The sequence below is a fragment of the Myotis yumanensis genome, unplaced genomic scaffold (assembly GCF_028538775.1).
Source record: "Myotis yumanensis isolate MYYU_CA2020_CCGP unplaced genomic scaffold, mMyoYum1.0.hap1 SCAF_1, whole genome shotgun sequence".
In the NCBI taxonomy this organism is placed as follows: Eukaryota; Metazoa; Chordata; class Mammalia; order Chiroptera; family Vespertilionidae; genus Myotis; species Myotis yumanensis.
The window spans coordinates 208,540,584-208,557,566 of NW_027223752.1; the positions used below are offsets into that span (position 1 = coordinate 208,540,584).

The 16,983-nt window shown below is 35.2% G+C and overlaps 1 protein-coding gene across 8 annotated transcripts in view; it reads right to left on the bottom strand.

Moving 5' to 3' along the window:
* The window catches only part of FIP1L1 (factor interacting with PAPOLA and CPSF1), an 88,575-nt gene that overhangs the window by 70,826 nt on the left and 766 nt on the right, over positions 1 to 16,983 (bottom strand). For 2 of the 8 annotated variants that reach the window (XM_070396607.1, XM_070396599.1), the window contains exons 2-9: positions 16,330 to 16,374; positions 16,183 to 16,222; positions 10,085 to 10,145; positions 8,663 to 8,766; positions 3,792 to 3,856; positions 3,173 to 3,280; positions 2,585 to 2,715; positions 2,227 to 2,295 (exon numbers count right to left, since the gene is read on the bottom strand). In XM_070396607.1, coding sequence (XP_070252708.1) covers positions 2,227 to 2,295; positions 2,585 to 2,715; positions 3,173 to 3,280; positions 3,792 to 3,856; positions 8,663 to 8,766; positions 10,085 to 10,145; positions 16,183 to 16,222; positions 16,330 to 16,374 — 623 coding nt within the window. The remainder of the gene's footprint in view (positions 1 to 2,226; positions 2,296 to 2,584; positions 2,716 to 3,172; positions 3,281 to 3,791; positions 3,857 to 8,662; positions 8,767 to 10,084; positions 10,146 to 16,182; positions 16,223 to 16,329; positions 16,375 to 16,983) is intronic. The other 6 variants (XM_070396615.1, XM_070396631.1, XM_070396624.1 and 3 more) reach the window with 3 other exon arrangements.

A 16,983-nucleotide genomic window follows, 5' to 3' on the forward strand; every position in this document is an offset into this window, starting at 1 on the left:
TGGCAGGATCCCAAAAGGTTCAGGAATTGACAACATTCCAATCACCCAAGTGTAAATCCTCTAATTAGAATACTGGAATTTTTTCTCTGAAAAAATCAGATTCCACAAAAAAGGAAAAAAAAAAAAGGGAAAACAACCTGCTGAAACTGGTTTGGCTAATTGGATAGAGCATCGGCCTGCAGACTGAAAGATCCCAGGTTTGATTCCGGTCAAGGGCATGTACCTGGGTTGCGGGCACATCCCCAGTAGTGGGTGTGCAGGAGGCAGCTGATCGATGTTTCTGTCTCATCGATGTTTCTAACTCTCTATCCCTCTCCCTTCTTCTCTGTAAAAAAAATCAATAAAATATATATTTTTTTAAAAAAATGGAAAACAACCTAAAGACATCAGGGGGCTCTGAGAAAAGCTTAGCCCTATTGCAGGAGTGGGGAACCTTTTTTTCTGGCAAGGGCCTTTTGGATCTTTATAACATCACTGAGGCCCGGTGCATGAAATTACTACACCGATCAAATTCATGCCCTTATTCATTCAGACTCTAATAAATCAGAATGAAACAATGACTTTCTCTCATATAACCTAAAGAAACTTCAAAAATAATTTTTCAATAGACAGTATGTATATTAAAAAACTGACTCACAATGGCTACCTTCAATATGAGACCAATCCCTAGGAGTTTCTTTTTTGTATTTTAGTTTATGAAGTTCACTGCAAAAAGACAAAGTATATAGAAGCTGGCAGTTTACAAAGGAAGTTCTCAATTCTGTTAGAAGAAAAATTCATGCAAGAGTAGGCCTTTCTTCCCCCGGCTGCTAGCACTGGCTTCCCTTTGGCACCCGGCAGGCACTGGGACCCAGGCTTCCCTCACAGCCCCGGCTTTGTCCAGAAGGACGTCCAGTCTAATTAGCATATTACACTTTTCTTATTATAGATCAATATCTAAATAAGTAGTTATCACCAAAAAGAACCTGAAGACCACTTAAAATATGAAAAACAGCATCACACACTTTCAAAATAATTACAGAACAAGTAGCAAATACCCAGAGTAGAACATATATTACAAGTTAAATTCTGTGCACAGAACTGTGTCCAGCAGAGTAGCTATATCTGTGGATAGAGCACATGCATAAGGCACTATATCAGTGGATAGAGCTGCAGTCCAAAAGAGGCACAAAACGTTCCTGTCCAAAAATTTCCCTAAATATACAAACCAGTCTAAAAGCCACTCCCAGTCTTCATTCTTCATCCCAGTGTCATTCAATACAAGTATCAAGAATTAAGAATTAAGGTCAAGAAAGCAGTACACAAACAGGTTTTAAGAAGAATAGGTTGCTATGTATTGCAGTAGTATGAAAATATATCATTCTTTGGATTGGGTCTGTGATTATATGAAATGAAGAAGTCAGAAGTCAAGACTTGACACGCATGTGGTAACAGTATCAACATGCAAGTCCCTCACTAAACCCTACTCCTCTTTTAAGTATTAATTTAAAAGTCAATGGTTTTATCCTATTTAATCCTATTTTATCTCTTATGAGAGACTCAAAGAATGAGGAAGATTCGTGATCTATCTAAAAGTACACCAGTAATTTCAGTGTCAAGCTGATAATAAGCCATCTTCCTTACCATTTTTTAAAATAAAATTAGGTAAAATAGCCCTAGCTGGTTTGGCTCAGTGGATCGAGCTTCGGACTGCAAACTGAAGAGTCCCACCAGGTTTGATTCCAGTCAAGGGCACATGCCTGGGTTGTGGGCTCGATCCCCAGTTAGGGGTGTGCAGTAGGCAGCCAATCAATGATTCTCTCTCATCATTGATGTTTCTCTCTCTCTCTCCCTAACCCTTCCTCTCTGAAATCAATAAAAATATATTTTTAAAATATTAGGTAAAATAAATCCCTAAATCTGATAAAGATTATAGCGTGATCTACAATGAGCTTAACCTGCTGGCATGAACTATTATCTCCTACAAACATACTATGACTCAAAATAAAATCACAACATATAGCAAGAATAGTTTTACTTGGCAATTGTTAGTATAATAGGCTATAAATTCACATGCTTATAAAAGTGGAGATAAAACAACAATCAGCAACTTTGTAAGTCACCAGGAAGCTGAAGGTTTGGAAAAAAGGAGCTATTCCACTTTATTATTGTCCTTGAGTAGTGGTATGGAAGCAGACTCAAGAACAAAAAAATGAGAGCAACCAAGGATAATTTACTAAAATTCACCTTAAAAAGACTGAATCTGCCATCTTGGATCTCTGCACCTGGTGTAACTTCCATAGTACAGTCTTCGGCCTAAGTTAAATAACATATTCCCCATTAAGATACCACATAAGTTTTAATTGATAGGCCATATAAAGACAAACTAGCTGTGGCTAGTTTGAGACTTGAAACGAAGAACATCAGAAAATCATTAATATAAAACTGAAAGGGAAGAAAGGGAAAAAACCCAACATGGTAACAAGAACAGAATTTTTAAACTCATATAGCTTTTAACCACCTTTGCAGAAAAAAGTGACTTATTTAGAAGTAAAATTGGTACAGTAGAAAGTGCCGGAGTATTTTGGAACATTTTATTAATTACCGTAATTTTATTTGTAGTAGAGGTAACTGGTATAACTTCAAGTCCCATTCGTATCCTCTTTTGTTTTTCACAGTAAGCTTTCCAGGTATCTTCATTAAACCCGTAATTAAAATAATCAGAAAGATCAGCACCTAAAGATAAAACACACTTTTAGTATACAAATATTTCAATTCTATTATTTTGCAGCATATAAAATGTAATAAACTGTAAAATATAAATTTAGAGTTCTATTAGTCTAGTCTTATCACCCTTTCTAATTTTACCAGCTCTCCCAATTACCATAAAGCAACAGAACTATAAGAACTTTTTATCAGAACTATTTCCTTTAGAAATGCATTATAATAAAACAATATGCAAGTCTACTTTAATATAATGCTAGGCTATCAGCAAGATTTAATAAATTCATTATTAATTATTAGTTTATTATTACATTAATTCATTATTAAATTCATTATTACTCTCCTGAGCTTAAGACTACAAAAATGACATTAAAACAATAATATTCTAAATTGATACTGAAAAATACTTTCTAATGACTGTTTATTCTACAAATCTTTTGAAACCGATATAATCCACCATTAATCTTACCAGGTTTACGCCATGGTTTATCTTCAAAAGAATCCAAATCTACCTCCGAGAGTGGAACTCCATTAATGCTTCCAGGTGCATCAAGGTCTACTCCTTTGACTTTTGTTCCTGTTTTATAAAATTACAAAATGGTGAAGGAGCTACATTAGCCAGAGGCTGAGAGATACTCTGACACCTTTTTACTGTTGCTAGCACTCAATATGGCTAAGGTTCCAAACAAAGCATTAGAATAATGCTTACCATAAATAAAAGTTAAGGTCAAACTTTATGGTATAGCTATAACATAAAATGGATAGAGACTAGGGACTTGTTATTTACAATAAGGGATTCCTGTACCACTAGGAAATTGCTAACTTCCATGTTTTATATCAGTTTTTGTACAGTCTGTGAGATAAGAAATGCTTTTACCTTTATAAATGGTTGTATGACAAACAAATTAAATAAACAAGCAAAACACCATGGCAGGAATCCTATGTGGCCCATACAGACTAAAATATTTATTATCTAGCCCTGTGATATATGGTCAAACTGTTATTTTTAATTGACCTATTACAACCTAACACCTACTCAGATATATGCCTTATTTTTCTATTGTTGCAGCTGCAAATAAAAATTTTACCTGTAGTTCCATAAACTCTACCTCCTGTCTTGATGTTAAGATTTACAGGTGCTGTACCATAACTCCTAAAAACAAAATAAAAATTATTCTGAGAAACTTAAACAGAAACAGCAATACATTTAATTATACAAATTATACAATCACATAGCAACTGAATAAACTGACAATGACACAATTCAGAAAATGTTTTAAACTAATTTAAAAGTCTGTCGCTTGCTCAATAAAAGATAAAAATATTGTTTAAAAGTGTGACTTGTTTTCCATCTCAAAAACCCACCTGCCACTAACTCAATATCCCACTATAGCACACTTCACAGAAAATTTGGCTGGGAAGAAAATAAGAGTTTACATGCTTTGTCTTCATTTCCTCATCTAGTTGATGCAACATACACAGCAATCCTGCAAGAATGAAATTTCTTTACCTTATTCCCAAATACAGTGTCCTCCCTTTAATCCTTCCTGCACTTGATACTGTTGATAAATCCTCTTTCAAATACCCATGGAGTATATCTGTCCATAAAATGAATTTTCATGAAATTCAAAAATAAGTCCAGAATAAAAGCAGAGCAGTGCTTGGTGGTGGTCTGTTGTTAATGACTACAGAAAACAAGAGGGAAGTTTCTAGAATACTAGTGATGTTCCATATCTTAATTTGGATGGTGGTTACATGAATCTACACACTCTAAACAATTACTGAGCTGCACCTTTTTTAATGTAGCATAACATACATGTGATGGAGGGAAAAAATTCAGAGTCACACAGACTCAAGTTCAAATACAAGTTTATTAATTGTATAATCTTAGCCAAGTCATTTAACACCCCATAGACCTTGTATACATTTTCTTTAATGAGCTTATAGATACTTCCCTGCTTTTCCATATAATGCATTCTTATGTAAGAGTAGGAAAATCATATATACTGACCAAAATAGGCTTATACATTATTGGGGAGGTTAGGGAAAAGGGGACAAAAGGGAGTAGGTAAGGAAGAAGGCTCCACTCCCACAGAGCAAATAGGTATTAGTAAGACCTCAAGTTATAGACAATGTTTTCAATGACATATTCTCACATTATATCCATGTTATTTAATTTGGTTCTTTACCCTAACAAGTTTAGTTAACTGAACTTTCCTAATAATTTCTACCTTTTGGTCTCCAATGTACTAAATTTGAGACCTAGGTTATTCACTTATATAGATAGCACTGCTGTGGACTCAATAAACTGCTCTAGAGACCTGTAAGTCATTGAGTCCTTTTTCTCCCTCTCCATCCACAACTAATCAGTTACCAATTTATTTCTAATTATTACTCAAATATACCTTATTTTCCCATTCATCTCTATACTACTGCTGTTGGCTTAGTTTGGATTATCTCATGTGGACAATCACTTTGACAACTAATATCTAACTAGTTTACTGCTACTATTTATCTTTGCAAATAAGCTGACTTGCCTAAAAAAACCTTCAAAGGTTCCATGATAACATAGCAAAAACAGTCTAACTCCCTTCTTAAATAGTTTCGACCATCCTCTCTCATTTACCTTTATCCTTCAGGCATGTGGTTCCTTAAACCATGCTTGCATTACATCTAAATATTATCCTCTACCTAAATCATTTTAACTCAAGAATTATTCAAACAAGTTAAAATAGCCCTCTAGCATCTTCCAACACCTGTAGGCTTATAGCAACTCTCCTCTCAAAGCTTTCAAATCATTTTGTATATGTTCCTATTCTTGCACTTACACTCGCTAAAAGTATTGCTCTGTCTTCCTCACTAATTCTGGTAAAAAAAAGGACTATTATATTATTTTTTACTAGAGGCCCGATGCATAAAATTCGTGCAAAAATAGGCCTTCCGTCCTCTGGCTGCCAGCACCAACTTCCCTCCGGCTGCCAGCAGGCACCCGTGACCCAGGCTTCCCTCGCAGCCCGGCTTTGTCCCGAAGGACGTCCAGTCTAAATAGCGTGTTATGCTTTTACTATTATAGATAACCCCATCATCAGTGCCAAACTGTCTTTGGAAAGTGCTTAATGAAAGAATGGATGAATCTCAAAGACACAGCTAAGAAACTATTTCTCTATACATGATATTGTTCCTAACAGCTTTTCTTCCTACTGTATAGATAAAATGAACTTTGTAACAAAAGTATGTTGTCAAAAAATTCTATTTTGTACTTTCTAAGAGCTAACAATAAACCAATTTAGTATTGTTTCTCAAACATAATTTGTTCTTTAAACATGCTTGTGAAGTGTACACAAAGTAAATAGCCACTAAATTTAATTTTCTCACTGGTTTTCTTTCAGTTTTCAAGGAATATATCTTGAGTTATCAAGGTTAAATAAGCTTTATACCCTTCAGAAAGATCTGTAGCTTACTTTGAAATGCATTAAAAATACATTTTAAAAATAAGATTGAGGGTTCAATACCAGGTCAGGGCGCATACAGGAAGTAACCAACATTTTTTCTCACATCAGTATTTCTCTCTCCCCCTCCTTTCATCTCTCTAAATTCAATAAAAAACAAATCCTCAAATGAGGATTTAAAAAAACACATTAAAAAACAAAACACATTAAATGCATGGGTGGATGTGTGTGTATATATCTATGTATCTCCATCTAGCCATGTATATATGTGTATATATACATATGTGTGTGTGTGTGTGTGTATGTATATATTATAAAGCAAACATAGAAAAATGTAAATTGTATAATCTAGGTAATGGGTAAATAAATGTTCACATCTCAATTCTTTCAACTTTTCGGAATATTTGAAAATTTTCATAATCTAATGTTGAGGAAAAAATGTTCAAAGACAACTATGTTTTAACATGTAGTCTACTCAGTCAATAAAGATTTATGAATACTTACTAGATAAAAGGCAATATAAGGAATAGGAAAATTCCTAAGCTAAGACTTCTACTCTTAAGGAATTTAGAGTTCAAACATGTATAAACATAAGTAGAATTCATGAACTGGAAATTGCTGTAAGAAATAAAGTTCAGAGAAAGTACTATGGGAGTCTGAGCATTTAATATCTGCATGTGATTCCTACCAAAAATTGGTCATATTAATAAAAGAAATCACCATTTGCTTTAATTGTTCTATACTTGCAAATACAAATTTTATATAAAAGTATTTGCTAAATACGCCACGAGTAGTATATCATATTAAAGTGTTTCTTTTGCATAATGTAGATGGTAAAGGTCTATTAGCCTAGATGCCTGCTAACATATTATAAGCCCAACACTATTTATTTTAAAAGTGGGGATAAAGAGAACTTCGAAAGTTATCTACCTCATCCTAGCCGGTTTAGCTCATGGACAGAGCATTGACCTGCTACTGAAGGATCCCAGGTTTGATTCCAGTCAAGGGCACATGCCAGGGTTCTGGGCTTGATCCCGACTAGGGGGCCTACAGGAGGCAGCCGATCAATGATTCTCTCTCATCCTTGATGTTTCTATCTCTCTCCCTCTTCCTTCCTCTCTGAAATCATTAAAAATATATTTTAAAAAATAGTTATCTACCTCTAACATAAGTAATTTAGTCTCTTCTCAACTCTGCTCCGAAAAAAGTTGCTAGGGTTTTAAAATTACACAGGCAATCATTATTATATTGTAAAATTGAGCTCCTGAAATAAAAAACTTTTGAAAACAAAGGCTCTACTGAAGAGATAAAATGCAGGGGTGGGAAAAAGTAAGTTTACAGTGTGAATATAGTAAATAATTTATTCTTGTATTATTATTTATTACTTATTATATTATCATCAGTATCATTATTATTAACCTACTTTTGCCCACCCATCTTCAAATGTACTGATGTGTACTGTATATATATGTATTGGTTGATTCCAGATAAGGCTGCTTAATAAACTATATAGTACAATTAATGAAAAGTTTATTTTATGTGCCCAATGCACAACCACATTATACATTCAATCTAAAAACACATACCACCTTGAATCTTATGCTACCACCAAACAAAATCACAACCTGTACTTTAATATATTCCCTTCCAATATTTCCATAAGGTTTTATACATAGTTAATGAGTCACTCACTTGATTCAGAATTTTACTGAAAAAAGTCTACGGGATAATTGATAATTTTAAAAAAACACTATGAAGATCAAAAAGCAATACTTTTGATATTGTTTTTATTGGACAAAAAAATTAAAAACCTAAACTCAGCTTTGGATAAGTAATAAAATCGCAAAACAATACAGATACAAACTTCAATTTAAGGTTTTCTAATTCTAACTAAAGAATTTGTTGTATTCAATTCATTTATAAAAACTTTAATTTCAGAAATCAAAAATACTGCTGCTCCCATGTAATTTTACCTAATTATCTTTAGAAAAGAAATACTGTCATGGTGAAATTCCTTTTATCATGAGCTGCAATTAAAGTATAACATATATTGCCCTAGCCGGTTTGGCTCCGTGAATAGAGTGTCAGCCTGCGGACTGAAGGGTCCCAGGGTCGATTCCAGACAAGGTCACATGCCTGGGTTGCGGGGCTCGATCCCCAGTAGGGGGTGTGCATGAGGCAGCCAATCAATGATTCTCATCACCAGCGTTTCTCTCTCTCTACCTCTCCCTCTCTGAAATCAATAAAAATAGATTTAAAAAAATAATATTAATTTTAGGTGTACAGCCTGATGCAATATGTTTAAATTGCAAAGTTTAGTTAACATACATCACCACACTTAGTTACAAATATTTTTCCTTATGCTGAGAATTTTTAAGCTCTATTCTCTTATCAACTCATGGTAAGATGGAAAAATGTAAAAAAAAAACAATTAAATCAACCACTGATGGCTTGATATAGGCATACTACCTTTGATTTAGTCACACAATTGTTACTTAAAAATAACTTACCCATACTGTGGTGCTCCCGTTTTAATGTCTCCTATAGTGACATGAACATCATCCTCATCATCATCACTGTCGCTATCACTATCATCTTCAGTCTCAGTCACTTTCTATACCAACATAAACAATTATAAAATACATTCAATAATCCATTTCAGTATCTGATATGAATAAATGAAAAAGTAACCGTTTTGCAATTAAGCTATAGATTTACAGAAAAAAGTTACAAGCTCACAGAACTGATCCTTATTTCAACTCATTTATAACTTCAATATTTTACATGATAAAAAGGATAAGAATGCGAAAACCTTTTTTCACCATCATCTTTTCGTAAATAACGTATTTTTTTTCTATCATTTATAACGGCTCCTCTTGTAAAAAGGATCTAAGGCAATTTACTAATATATAAAGAAAATAAAATTATTAAAAAGTATTTGAGAAATTCTTGGTGAAAAGAATATATAAAGTTAAGAGGAAAACAATTTTAAGAGTCACAGTGTCAAGGTTAAAATCCACCAAATAGCCCTGGCCAGTGGTAGAGCATTGGCCAGAGAACCTAAAGGTTGTGCGTTTGATTCCCAGTCAAGGGCGCATACCTGGGTAGTAGGGTCCTTACTGGCCTAGTAGGTTGTATGTGAGAAGCAACCAAATGTTTCTTTTCCCACCCACTTGCTCTAAAAAAAAATCAATGGGAAAAATATCCTTGGGTAGGGATTAACAAAAAATTTTAAAAGCCCCAAATAGTTAGGGAGCACCTCACTTATTCCTGGAATTCATTTACACCTACAAGAGGCCCTGCATGCAAATGGTTGAGGGAATACTTTGTTTCTATGAGTAAAAGAAAGGCCATTTACAAGCTTTTGCTTTGGCTCTAAAAGGCTATTTTGTGTTTTGTCACATAATTGTAAATTTTAAAAGTAGAAAAACTAGGCAAAATAATTTTTGATACAAACTTGTAGAGTAACTAAACTATGGGGGGGGGGAGTAAAATGTTAAAAATAGTCATAGGACCCATAATACGTTCACACACCTCCAAAAAACATCACTTTCAACAGGGACGAGGGCAAATACTGTCACTTATACAAGAAAACCTTTTGCTAAAAAACATGGCAATCAAACTTAGGTTTTAAGACTCAAATGTTCGCTTTGAAAATCAGGGTATGAGCTATTTAGATGATCTATGACCATTCAGTTCCTTGAAATAAACATCAAGCCTATGCACATGCCCTATTTCATCTGAAATCTTCCCACTACTTCTCTTCGTTATGCTTTTGATGGCACCAGATGAGGTAAGTGATGTAAGAGGGGGCCAGATCAAGCAGGATAATGAAAGTCATATTGAATTTTGGCTTTATTCCTAAGTGAAGGCAAAACTATTGATAAAGATTTTAAACAGAGAAGTAACTAGATTTCAAATCCTTATATTACCGGTTTAGGTACTCCATTCTCAGCAGTTTCATCTTCATTTCCAGATGGAGGATTATTGGCACTACAAACAACAAAAATAGTATTACTTCTGAGTACAGATAAGGTGTCCTAGTATTTTTAAGCTATGCCTGATAGTTTTCTAAAATTGTCTCCACTAGATGGTAAGAAAATGAAGAGTAAAAACTACCGACTCTGTATTTCTCATGCCTTCCTCTACATTAGAAATAGAATTGCCTACAAATTTGTTAATGGTGTCAAATTTGCAATTTAATGGTGGAATATAATTTGAGGTTTTTTGGGTTTTTTTACATTTTAAAAATATGCATAACACTTATACTTACCTTAAATCTTTATTGAACATCCTCTGTGTGCCAAAACTAATGTAATTGTCAAGGACTATGTAAGTTTCCTATTTTCAGATTTGTAATATGATCACATTAACTCTTTTGTTATTGAGTTAACATACATGTTTCTTCCTGGCTTTCGGTTTCATCACTTTGGATGTATGTTCCTTGTCGTATAGAAAATAAATTTTAAGCCCTAACCGGTTTAGCTCATTGGATAGAGCGTCGGCCTGCGGACTCAAGGGTCCCAGGTTCGATTCCGGTCAAGGGCATGTACCTTGGTTGCGGGCATATCCCCAGTGGGGAGTGTGCAGGAGGCAGCTGATCGGTGTTTCTCTCATCGATGTTTCTAACTCTCTATCCCTCTCCCTTCCTCTCTGTAAAAAATGAATAAAATATATATTAAATAAATAAATAAGTAAATTTTAAGATAAAAAAGTTTATCTTCATTTAAGACTGCTTTCCAATTTGACACTAATGATAGCTGCAGACTATTTTTGATGCATTAAAGAACTAATTATTTTTTTTAATGCCAGTTATCTTGAAATTGCCATTACAACAAAATTGACACAATAGTAAGACACTCTTATTCTCTTATATCTTCTTCTCAAGTGTCTTATCACAAACACTTGGCCATTAACAATCAAATACAACTTCTAGTACTATAGTGTTAATTGGTTTCTTGCATTTTTAATAATTTTCATAATGGGAATTAACCACTAACCTCATTTATAGATATAAGGAAATGCAAGTACAGAGCAGCTAACAATTACTCAGTTCAAAGACCTCATTAGATTTCTGCTATCTTCTAAACTTCATTCTGTGTCAAGCAGTTTCTACATAAATCAATTTAATCTCTCTACATTGGCATTTTATAATACAATCTCCAAATGAAGTAAAATGAAGAATAAAAACTATAGCTTATCTTATATTTTCACTGTTCTACTGCTTGACTCAAGAAAACAAACGTGCACCTATATTTCTTTGGTACATTTACTCCTGCTTAAATAAGCTTCCAGGTAGCCAGAAAGAAGTTAAACTTGTTTATGTCACAAAACAATATGGTTAGCCAAAATATGGATAGATAAAACATGAGAGAATTGGAGATAGTATAATGCAATGGTTAAGAAGAGCAGCGGTTTTAATAATGAACCAGTCACAAAGAAGCTGGGGAAAATTCTAACAAGGACTCAGCTCACTTGGGGAAATGCAATGATGTACCAAGCTAGATACTAGAACTCTGGGTTGTTGCTCTCTTCCCCAATAAACTTTTAAAAGTTTTAATTCTCTATCACCATTAAAATGCTAAAAACATGATAAAATTATAAGCATTTTCAAGAAAAATAAAATCTGAAGGGTAGATCTTTCCCATAAGATTAAATTTAATAGCTCACCAAATAAAGTTTTATTAAGAAATATAAAGACATTTTTGGCAGTGCTCAGGCAAGGCAAAAGGTACCTCTCCAATAAATTTAATCAAGCTGTGTATTGTGGAATTAAAATTAAAGAATGTTCGATCAGAAAATCAGCTTCAAGAATTATAGCCAAGGAAATTGCTGCCTCGCACAACCACTTCACAAATACAACTAAAAGACAAAACGGACATCATCCAGGACCACAGGAAGGCTGGCTGAGTGGAAATTCTACAACTAGAAGGAAAGAGACTCAGAGGAGGTGCGGAAGTAAAGTACAGAGGTGCAGAGGTACACGCAGAAAGGGCTGGCAACTGAGGACACGGTTGTCTTTTTCAATCGGAGGGAGTCTCAAGCTCCCAAGTGCTCTGAACTCCAGTTCCGGGTGAGTCTCTGGGGACCCAGACTCATACGGGGAGAAACTGGACTGTCTGGCATCGGTTGGAACTCGAGGGCGGCTTTCTCTCAGAGGTGCTTGCAGTGATTACCGGGACACTGAGACATGGGGCCTCTTAGGGTAGGACTGAGGAGCAGCCATAGCTGCTTGCTCCGCCCTGTTGATCCCCAGAGACCCTATCCCACTCAAGCTGTGCACAGAGGCTTTGCATATGAAAGGCCTGGCCCTTTGCAATCTTAAAATTACCTAACAAACTGCAGCTGGATCAGAGAGACCCAGAACTTCCAAAAGAAGGCCCAAGGCCCCACAGCAGCTTGCATTGCTTCACAACTGGGCCTCATCTGGGCAACTCCAAACCCCAAACAAAGAAGAGGAATTTGCAGATCTCTCCATACCTCCTGCTGGGTAGCCTCAGGCAGAGGATAGATTAGCACCTCCTTAGAGATCCAAGAGCCAGTGTACCCAGTGGTCAGAGTGGGACCATCCAGATTACAACTCCTCAGATCCATAGAGGACACACTCAGGGGGCAGACTCAGTGAGCACCAAAGCCCCACTGAAGCAAGTCTTGCCCCAGAAGGGTGTCTACAGTACAGAAGTTCTCCCACTGTAGACACAGCTGATTCTCACAGCCAATTGGCCTGGAGGTCAATTCCTCCCAGTGATACCTACAACAATCAAGGCTTAACTACAAGACTGTGCACAAAGCCCACAAAGGGGTGCACCAAGAGTGTCCACCTCAGGTAATTGGGGAGGCTGAGCTACTGGGCCCTATAGGACACCTGGAACAGAAAGCCACTCTACCAACACAGGGAAGCATAAAAAATGCGGAGACAAAGAAATAGGTAACAAATGACAGAAATGGAGGAAAGCAAACTACTGGATATAGAGTTCAAAACCACACTTATAAGGTTTTTCAAGAGTTTTCTAGAAACCGCCAATAAATTTAGTGAAACCCTCAAGAAATCTAGTGAGACCTTCGAGGTTATGAAAAAGGACCAACTAGAAATTAAGCATAGACTGACTGAAATAAAGAATATTATACAGAGTTCCAACAGCAGACTAAAGGATCACAAGAATCAAGTCAAAGATTTGAAATACGATAAGGAAAAAACACCCAACCGGCAAAACAAAAAGAAAAAAGAATCCAAAAATGTGAAGATAGTGTTAGGAGCCTCTGGGACAACTTCAAGCATACCAACATCCAAATTATGGGGGTGCCAGAAGAAGAGAGACAGCAAGATATTGAAAACCTATTTGAAGAAATAATGACAGAAAACTTCCCCTACCTGGTGAAAGAAATAGACTTACAAGTCCAGGAAGCGCAGAGAACCCCAAACAAAAGGAATCCAAAGAGGACCACACCAAGACACATCATAATTAAAATGCCAAGAGCAAAAGACAAAGAGAGAATCTTAAAAGCAGCAAGAGAAAAAAAGTCAGTTACCTACAAGGGAGTGCCCATAAGAATGTCAGCTGATTTCTCAACAGAAACTTTGCAGGCCAGAAGGGAATGGCAAGAAATATTCAAAGTGATGAATACCAAGAACCTACAACCAAGATTACTTTACCCAGCAAAGCTATTATTCAGAACTGAAGGTCAGATAAAGAGCTTCACAGATAAGAAAAAGCTAAAGGACTTCATCACCACCAAACCAGTATTATATGAAATGCTGAAAGGTATCCTTTAAGAAGAGAAAGAAGAAGAAAAAGGTAAAGATACAAATTATGAACAACAAATACACATCTATCAACAAGTGAATCTAAAAATCAAGTGAATAAATAATCTGATGAACAGAATAAACTGGTGAATATAATAGAATCAGGGGTATAGAAAGGGAGTGGACTGACTATTCTCAGGGGGGAAAGGGGTGTGGGGGGTGCAGGAAGAGACTGGACAAAAATCGTACACCTATGGATGAGGATAGTGGGGGGTAGGGGGGTAAGGGCAGAGGGTGTGGTGAGAACCGGGTTGAGGGGAGCTATGGGGGGGGGGGGGGAGAGGAACAACTATAATAATCTGAACAATAAAGATTTAATTTAAAAAAATTATAGCCAAAAACTGATATTAACAAAAATTAATGAAATAAAAATTAGCTCACAAAAAGGTCTATCAATTAATTTCTTAACTAACTGAAAAACAGGGTATAAAGAAATATTTAATTACTTTCCAAATTATAAGTTACACAAATCCTTACTTTGCGGTTAAGATTAGCATTAGAAACTGGGTTGAATACATACATTTAAAAGCCAGATGATAAAATTTCAAATATAGCAATGAGTGTTTTTTTTTTAATATCTTCCAATATAAGGGATAGTTTTAAGTGAGGAAGAATAGACTAATTTCAGCACCCCCAAAGCTATTTCTATTTATACCCCTCACTTTGTCTCTCCACTCACTTGTATTCAAGTAACAGCTTTGAGATATAATGCATACACCACACTATCCACTCATTTCAAATGTGCAACTCAATGGTTTTAAGTATGTTTACACAACAGTGCAACAATAACAACTATCTAATCCTAGAACATTTTCATCATCCCTTGCCCCCCAAAAATCTTGTATATATTAGTCACTCCCATTTTGCCCTGTACTCAATCTGGGCAACACTAACTACTTAGTATCCCTATGAATTTACATATTCTGTCCATTTAATATAAATAAAGTTATACAATATGCAGTCCTTTGTGACTGGCTTCTTTCACTTAGCATGTTTTCGAGATTCACCAATGTTGTAACACACGAATACTTCATTTCCTTTTACTGTCAAATAGTATTCCACTGTATAAATATACCACATTTATCTATCCATTATTTGATGGCCACTGGTTATTTCCATTTTTTGGCTACTATGAATAACGCTATGTATTCATGTACAGAAGGTGCCCGAATAACATCCTTTCACTGAACGTCGTTTTGTTGTAATGTTGATGAGATGCTTAGGAACATAACTTTGTTTATACCAATTAGTGTATGGCAGAATTGGTCTCGTTAAAGGTAGTTTCACTTAAATCTGCAGAACCTACTGACATGTTAAGTGAGAATCTATAGTACAAGTTTTTGCATAGATGTATGTTTTCATTTCTCTTAAGGTACAGAACAAAGATTGGTAATCCTAAATCATATCGTGACTCTGTGTTTAATCTTTTAAAAAACCGCCAGTCTGTTTCCCAAAGTAGCTGCACCATTTTACAATCCCATCAGTGTATGAGGGTTCCAATTTCTCCATATCCTCACCAACACCTGCTTCTGTCTTTATTACAGCCATCCTGGTGGGTATGAAGTACTATTCCCCCCACTTATGAAAACCAAATATTTTCTAAAAGCCGTTTGTTTTTAACCACCCCTTCCCCATTGTAGAACACTAAGGCTCTGGTCAGAGTAATGTCAGCATATCCATTAACTTGTATGCATAAGCTGCTTTGAAATTTAGAATTCAGTTTCTGGCTCCCTGTACATGTTCTATAAACGATACTCATACTTTTCTAGTCACCTAAAAAAGGGAACTAATCTTGTGCCAAGTTCATTAATTCTACTTTGTATTTAAATACAAAATGCTGAAAATATAACCAAAATGCATTACACCATCATAAATATTCACTGTAATTTAAGATTATGTATTTTAAAATTTTTTTTAAAGTTTTTTCTTAAGTCTTAATGGATATACTGTATACTCCACTTAAAAATAAAAAGTTACTTAACACTGAAAAGTATTTAAACCCTTACTTCAAAATCTTTGTCCCTTCAGCTACTAGCAAATAAACAGGCTGGTATAAATAAGATTAGGTCCTGAAATAGGAATAAACTCCCAAAGATTCGATGTCTTCCAACCTTTAGTCAAAGTGTAATCAAACCCACGATTATAATGAAATAATTTTAACAATTTGTTGATAGAACCACTGTATCACAGGATCTGTGTTAAGTATCAACAAGAAATCTCACTAACCTGGTATTTTCTTCTTCTGGTCTTTCAACTTCATTTTCATCTACCAAAAAAAAAAAATACATAAATAAATAAATAAAATTAACACACAAACTACTCTTAAAGAAACTAGTAGTATGAAAATCTGAAGTGATCATCACAAGCACTAACCTAGGTCCTTTGCCAAATCACTGTGCACATGCACGTCCCATGGGCCTATAAGCACATCCAAAGTTAGATCACCTTGTAATGACTTAACAAGATATGTCTTTTTATGAAAAAATAAAATAAAATCAGGCTTTACTCCTATAAACTTAAATGGTATTAAAGACTTCTAGATATTCGTAAAAAAAAAAACAAAACCCTATACATTTACATATCAGAGTATTACTACTGCTAAATCTTGCCACCAAAGACAAATTATTTTATTTTACAAGTTTATCAAAATCAAAGTTTGCCCAAGTCACATCATCATGGTGCCGAAGCCTATACTTTCACTGTATTATTCTAAAGACAATCAAGGATATACATTACTGGCAAGGAGCAAATGTTAATTTTCAAATCTAGTATCTGTAACCAACGAGAGGGGACTGCGACTTTATAAAAGTTAAAAACCAAATGTCCAAACAAGTCCCCTTCAAAACGGAAGTGCAAGATGTATTAAATTTATTTCGAGAGAAATGAATACATGAGATGAGACTGAAAACCGTAAGCCTCAGGGGCATGTTGCTGCCATGATGCGGGTTGAAGAGCAGTCTCTTAAAGAAGAAAACTTCACCTTAATGCATCAGGAGACATTCGGGGTTTCCTTTACGGGCCATAATG